The 7,234-nt window shown below is 40.8% G+C and overlaps 2 protein-coding genes across 2 annotated transcripts in view; one reads left to right on the top strand and one right to left on the bottom strand.

Moving 5' to 3' along the window:
- Positions 1-279: 279 nt before the first annotated feature.
- On the top strand, positions 280-3,534 carry spout1 (SPOUT domain containing methyltransferase 1). The gene is made up of 12 exons (XM_017407907.2): positions 280-391; positions 473-512; positions 1,215-1,328; positions 1,408-1,567; positions 1,674-1,763; positions 1,850-1,899; positions 2,249-2,379; positions 2,469-2,541; positions 2,626-2,724; positions 2,822-2,924; positions 3,042-3,189; positions 3,316-3,534. The coding sequence occupies exons 1-12, from the start codon at positions 344-346 to the stop codon at positions 3,391-3,393; spliced, it is 1,134 nt and encodes a 377-aa protein (XP_017263396.1). The 5' UTR covers positions 280-343; the 3' UTR covers positions 3,394-3,534.
- Positions 3,535-3,903: 369 nt separating this feature from the next.
- The window catches only part of st6galnac6 (ST6 (alpha-N-acetyl-neuraminyl-2,3-beta-galactosyl-1,3)-N-acetylgalactosaminide alpha-2,6-sialyltransferase 6), a 10,828-nt gene continuing 7,497 nt past the window's right edge, over positions 3,904-7,234 (bottom strand). The window contains exons 3-6 of the mRNA XM_017407909.3: positions 6,048-6,242; positions 5,332-5,744; positions 5,143-5,250; positions 3,904-5,058 (exon numbers count right to left, since the gene is read on the bottom strand). Of these exons, the coding sequence (XP_017263398.1) occupies positions 4,872-5,058; positions 5,143-5,250; positions 5,332-5,744; positions 6,048-6,242 (903 nt within the window). The 3' untranslated portion in view covers positions 3,904-4,871. The remainder of the gene's footprint in view (positions 5,059-5,142; positions 5,251-5,331; positions 5,745-6,047; positions 6,243-7,234) is intronic.

Consider the following 7,234-nt stretch of genomic DNA (forward strand, 5'->3'; position numbering starts at 1 on the left):
AGCGAAACTAAAATGCAACCATTGTTTATTACATAGGATTTCTTTTGCCTCTATATTGAAAATAAGTCACATTTAGGTCAGTTGGTCCATTTGGTTTGCTGATGGTTTTAAAAAGACATTTTTTCCTTTATTAGTCATTGTTTGTTGTTATTATTATTATTATTATTATTATTATTATTATTATTATTATTATTATTATTGGTAGTAGTAGTGTAGAATGAACTCTTTTATCAATAACTTATATACAAAATATGTTATTGGCTTTTATAGGTTCACCTGATCGACTTTTATTTTGAAGTCCGAATGTTAACCCGGAAGTAAATAAGCCTCGTGTGTAGGAAAAATGTCTACCGACAGTGCAGCAAAAAAGCCCAAACCTGCGCTATTTCAGGTACTAATTCCTGTTTGTGTGACATGTCCGTGTTGTTGTTTTTATTTATTCGTGCTCTAATGTTCCTCTGGTTGCTTTCAGACTGAAGTAAAGGTGAACTGGAAGAAAAGGAAAGCTGAACGTGAGTAGAAGCTAAACAATTGCACGCTTCAATAAGTGTCAAAGCAAAATAATATTCTGGTTTAATTAAAAAATGAAACATAATATCCTGGTAAAGTCGGCCATTGTTGCCGTGGCACCAAACGTACCAAAGTGTCAACATTTTCTCTCACGTTAGTTTTTTTTTTTTTACACGGGATTCGTGTAGAGCCGACATGGACGGCGCATGCGCAAAGGAATTAGATGGATTCATACAAGTTAAAAAGTTCCAATTTATAAACTCTAACTCTAATTCAGACAACCTCAACCTGAAATGGAGAGTGTACTAAATATGTATTAGGTGCATATTTATTGTATGTTGAAAATGTTTTTGTAAACAGCTAAAGTAACTAAATGACCGTGTCAATAATACTGAAAATAATAAATAATCTTCTGCACAACAATTCTAAGCGTAAAATAGTATTCATTTTACCACCACATAGCATGAAGTAAAGCAGCAGATGGTGACGCTGCAACTAGACTTGGTCAGAAAATTGTTAATAATTAATGCAAAATGTGTAATTAAACTACATTGTAGTGTACCACTGCTCTGGTGTTATTTGGATTTGGAAAGTGAAAATAAATAAAAAATGTTGTAGTGTTTTATGGAAAATTGCAGATATGGTTGTGGTGCAAAACTTTCCACTATATACATTTAATTTGATGTTTCTTTTTTTAATAACAGTAAAGGAGCGTCAGAAGGAGTGGAAAAGGGCAAAACTCATCAAACAATTAGAAAAGAAGAAACAGCGAGAGGCTGCAGAGAACACAAAAGATGAAGAAATTCAAGTCAACAAAGGTAAAATAATCATCATTTACTGAGCGTTTGTGTGATGTTGTTCGCTTGGTCAACCGTGACTTGTGTTTTGTGATTTTAGGTCGATCTTATACAGTGAGCGTGGCGCTCCCTGGCTCTGTCCTGGACAACGCTCAGTCCCCAGAGCTCCGAACATACCTGGCGGGACAGATCGCTCGGGCCTGCGTCGTGTTTTCTGTCGACGAGATCGTCGTGTTTGACGAGCTTGGGGAAGACGTCAAGTAAGTTGTTCGGGACAGGTCCGGGCCGACGCCTGACTCGGACCTGGGCCTTGGCTCTTTGAAGCCTCCGGAGGCAGAGAGAATCAGCTTGTTGTGTTGTTTCCAGGAGCATCGAAGGCGAATTTAAAGGCGTTGGGAAGAAGGGCCACGCTTGTATTCAGCTCGCCAGAATACTTCAGTACATGGAGTGTCCGCAGTAAGCACACAGGTGGTCAAATCAAGATTATCAGTGTTGTTGCTGCACGTTGTCATGTTGAGATTACGGTTTCTCTTCTCCTTCAGGTATCTGCGCAAATGGTTCTTTCCAGTGCATAAAGATTTACAGTACGCAGGTATTTAAAAGTCAACATTTCACTGTTTTATATTGATTTGCAATAACATTTGAGCAATAAAGACAAAACTGATAAGACTTCTGACACGTCGTCTCCAGCACGTTCCTGTTAAAAAGCATGCTACATTTAGAGTAATTTAGTAAGAAGAACATTTGTCGGCTCTTTTATTCTGTAAAAAGTCCCCATCTGTTCCACCAGGACAGTTCTAATGTAAAATGATTCATTACCAATCAGCGGTTGAAGACTTTGCTGTCACCTGTTCCCAATGTTACTGTTCTGTAAACAGTATTTCAACAGTATACAGCTGACATTACAGAAATGAAGTCAAAAGATTTTTTTGTTCTGCTAGGTTTGCTCAACCCTCTGGACAGTCCTCACCACATGAGGATAGATGAAGAGTCAGAATACCGGGAAGGACGAGTCCTCAACAAGCCGCCCAAACAAGGAAAAGGATCATTAGTCAACTGTGGAATGAGGAAGGTGACTATGACTCCTTTCTATTGTTTATTGTTTAATTTTAGTGATTGGAAGAAAAAAAAAGGGCTTAAATGTCCACCTGCCTTCTCCAGGACGTCCGGATTGATAAACAGCTGCAGCCAGGCCTACGAGTCACAGTGAAGCTCAGTAAAACGCAGAGTCAAGGTAGTTTTTATTTTATTTTATTTCTCTCATTGCTTTATACTGCGTCAGTTCACTCTGCGTGTCCATTTGTTTAACTCCCCGCAGAAAGCAGACTCTACAAAGGCGTCGTCGTGCCTCCTCACGTGCCGAGATCCGAAGGCGGCCTTTACTGGGGTTACACCGTCCGCCTGGCGTCCTGCCTCAGTCAGTGTCCTGCTCTCTGATGTTACTTTTACTCTTGTCTGAGAGTGACTGCGAGACTCGCTCACCTGCGGCTGCCGCGTTCCGTCTGTTTCCGCAGGTTCGGTTTTCACTCAAAGTCCGTATAAAGAAGGCTACGATTTAACCGTCGGCACCTCGGAGAGAGGCACCAACGTGGACCAAGCGACACTCTCACCTTTCAAGTAGGTTCAGGGCTCATTAGATATTTACTGAGATATCAAATCTGAATATATATATAAAATATTAGCGATGGCCGCTGCATATTGGCTTGCTGACATTAAAGATTTTTGTCTCTCCAGGCATCTGCTGGTGGTTTTCGGAGGCCTTCAGGGTTTAGAAGCCAGCGTAGATGCCGACCTGAACCTGGACGCGACCGATCCTAGTCTTTTATTTGACATGTACCTGAACACGTGTCCCAGTCAGGGCAGCAGGACCATTCGAACAGAGGTGGGAACGTCTGTTTTTAAAACAAGCAGCCCGTCGCCAGATAAACAGATCTGATCTCCACTAAAAACGTGTTAAAAACTTCTGCTCAGTGTTGTATAAACTTAACTTCCTGTGTTTTGTCAACAGGAAGCTATCCTAATTTCCATGGCAGCGCTGAGGCAGAAGATCACGGCTGTCTTTTCAGATGTTTCCGGTGGTTCATGAAGAAAACTGTTTATGCTGCCAAACGAGTCACCGGATTTTTCTTTGTTTTTACCGTTGTGTCCTGTAAAAACGCTTTGGCCCGACTGGTCAAAGTCACAGATGTTTCAAAATGATTCAACCAATATTACATATTTAAATACAGACTTCCATTCTTCTCCTTTTTTTACTTTAAAGCAAATAGATTTTTTTCTTAAATTGAAAAATAGAATCATTCATTTAAAAAAGGCACCACAACGTGGACAAACAAGTCAGTAAACATCAGTTTTATATGTCAGGTATTTAAACATCAGCACTGAGATAAAGTAGTACATCTTTTCAAAAAAAGGGTCTCAGATTACAGAAGTTACAGGTTTCAGATTGTCAACGTGAAGTCACATTCCAGCTGCAGTGCATGCTGCATGCATCTACCCCTTAAATGATAGGTTTTTGCACTTTTCTGTTAGATTATCTGTGTGGCGGCCATGCGTCTTACTGAAATTAGGTGCAGCGAGTAAAAGGTAATCTGCTGTAAATCAGTCCTTCGTGACTGGTGTGATGTCATACTTTTAAACATTTCAATTAACACAACTTGAGTAATGAAGGGCGAGATGTTTTTTTTTTTTTATTGCAGTTTCCGTCCCGTCTTAGATGGTAAATATATTGCTCGTTGTTCTCAGTGTTCAAAAATGCACCTTACAAATTCAATAACGTGATTTACCTGCGCTAACAGAAAAGTCATTATTCCGGGTCCTCTATCTTATGCATTACCAACAAATGATCTGACAGAAAATGAACACTTAAATTAAATGCAGGACTTAAATAAAAGGCAGTATGGTAAAAAAAAAATACACTATTTATTACATCAACTGAACTGTTCTAGTTTTAGTATCACGATACTTAAGTATAACCTGCTGGAATACATTCTACGGAGGATCTAAACATGCTCTGAAATGAAATGCCAATTAAAATTTGATAGGGCATCACATAACGGCTTCCAGTTGAATATGTCTTCAAGCTGTTTTGATAGTGGCTCAAGAGCTGTAAATTTGTAAAAAGTCTGTTTGCTTCTGTAACAAATAGTGTTTATACTGCTACACTCTATGAAAAGGCCCCAGTATGGAGTGTTGATAGGCTGGACTTAAAATTTGGCCACAATCTGTCTATCTAAAGTGTATTTGGTAAGCCACACATATATTTATATATGTTGGATTAAAGGTACTTGCTGATATAATTCTCTTTCAATATGGAAAGTGACTATATTTATAATACGTAGTAAAAAATAACTTTTAAATTCTATTTACAAAAGCATTTGTTACAGTGCACATGGTGGAGCTTATATACAGTGCTTCAGGAGGAACTGCACTTTCCCGCAGCGGGAAACCTCCCCACGTCTTCGTCGCTTATCGTCACATGCTGCTCCGGTCTTTTGGCAGGTTAAAAATGGCAACTATTTATAAATGAGAGGTCTGAAGTGAACCCCATCGAAACGGTGCTCGTTCTCACCACGAGGGGTGAGTGAATTTGATGTTGTACAGCTTAGCCCAGCGCGCGAACACTTGCTTCTCCGTAATAAAGCGATGGTGACTTCCTCTCCGGCTGCTTTCGTTCTGGATGTACATGAGACACTCATCAGCTCCCCTGGGTTTGTAGTAGTGGTAGGGCAACTTCTTTGATAGAGGTTTTTTTCTAGGAAAATATAAACTTTTATTACCATTGGTTACCAGTTTGATCTGGAGCGTATTTTAAAATATATTCTAGTGATAAACTTACCCGCAGTAACTGGGAGGAACCATCCCATAAACTGTAATGTTATCACATAGCTCAATGGCTATGACCATCGTGAACCAGCCTGTGCTCAACCATGAGTGAGACTTTTGTCTGCAGGAAAAAAACTGGTGTGAGTTACCTATAATACACGCTAAGATGTGGGTCATGTATACCAGCTTCTGTAAGGCTCACCTGTCTCGTCCCGTCTCTCGGTGAAACAGATTATCAAATTTTCGCATCCTGTTGGGCGTGATGGTGAAAAAGGACACGTTGTTGTAGGCCGCGCCGACTCTCTGGATCAGTCTGTACAGCGTTCCTTTGCCGTTCTTCTCAATCTTGTTCGGCGGCCCCCAGAAGATGATGGTGAAGTTGCCGTCGGTCCGGCGCAGGTACTCGTTGGGCTGCCGGACCACCCGGAAGACGCTGCTGTGGGCTACTACCCTGAGGGTGGTCCGGTTCCCGACGTCAGACTCGTACCCCAACGTGGGCGCGTCGTTCATGCGGATCACGCACTCCGTACGGTCGATCTCCTCTCCTGCCCGAGTCGACAGGACGTGGCTGGAGCTGGTCACCAGCGCGCACTTCCCACAGTGCAGAGCCAAACTCTGAGGAAATATAAGTTTTAATTAAATTAACATTATCTACGGTTCACTGTTGTTAACGGAAACCTAACCAAAATGTAATAATTAATAAAGTAAATATTACATTTACTGTATTAGCCAATGCAGAAATAATATACAGTATTTATGCTGCACTGTCTACTTATAAACGTCTTTACAAAGATATCATTTTACCTATGAATTCATGTAACTCTGTGACTTTTACATATTCAAATGCTGTGCAGAGATACACGCCGCCATATTTCAGGTGAAATATGCAAACGCAAACGTCCGTGTGGTGCAGTTTACCTTGTTCCCGTGAACTGGCACGAAGCCATCCTTCCTGGACCACCGCTTGAGGTCCGTAGCCGTTATGGTTTTAGCCGATGCCACGTGGAAGGGAGTGTAGACGGCGTCGTTGCCACTGTTGGAGCTAAAGAAGATGAGGAGGGTCATCAGGATGAAGATGGCGAGGAAGATCACCAGCCTGTGGCTCTGTTGACCCTGCAGTGTGGACAGGAGCGGTGGAAATATTTCAGCCTCTTTACCAACATGTTGACATAGTTATGGTTACAAAGGAGGTTCAGGTTTATTTTTTAGATACAGAAAGTATTTTCTTTTTTTGTAATTATCTTTTTATTGAGAAAGACAAATTCCAATCACATTTGTTAGTTACAACTTCCTCCATTTCAGATCCTCCTTATTGCCTTTCTAATATTTTTACATGTTACACATTTAAACAATAACAGGAATTAACAAAATTGAACAAAAAACAAAAAAGGAAAAACAAATAAAATAGAATGGGGACTGCACCACTTTGTTGAATTACAATTAAAGCTAAAAGAACATAAAGGGGATCGACACGATTCGCAAGTACAATCATATAAACTCGGATCTTACTGGTTTCACATACTCAGTCCATTTGGACCAGATCTTGTAAAATTTCTCTCTTTCCACACGGAGGGAAAAGGTGATCTTTTCCATAACATAAATCTGATAAACAATTTCAATCCATTCATCCACTGTGGGCGGGTCTGACTTCAGCCATTTCCTGGTGATGGCTTTCTTACTGGCTGCCAGCAAAATAGCCAACAGTTTCTTGTCCTTATTGGTCCATGTGTTCAACTGTAGGTTGCCCAGGTACAGTGTTTCACATTTGAATTGGAGGTTCACATTGAAGACATTCCCAATATGTTTGTGGATCTCTTCCCAATATGGTCTCAATACCTGGCAGTCCCAAAAAACATGGAGGTGGTCGGCTCCGTTGAACCCACACAGTCTCCAGCAGGCATCCCCGTTGGTTGTAAATCGTCTCTGAACAGGTGTAACAAAAAATCGCGTGACGTTTTTCCAGCAAAACTCCCGCCAAGTGTTTGATCCGGTCGAGACCCACGGCAGCTGACATATTTCTTCCCAACCTTCTTGTGAGATTATTACATTCATTTCTTTTTCCCATTTTTTCTTTATATATTCCGTATTCTCCTGCTTACAAAGTT

Source organism: Kryptolebias marmoratus, linkage group LG14 (genome assembly GCF_001649575.2).
Source record: "Kryptolebias marmoratus isolate JLee-2015 linkage group LG14, ASM164957v2, whole genome shotgun sequence".
NCBI lineage: Eukaryota > Metazoa > Chordata > Actinopteri > Cyprinodontiformes > Rivulidae > Kryptolebias > Kryptolebias marmoratus.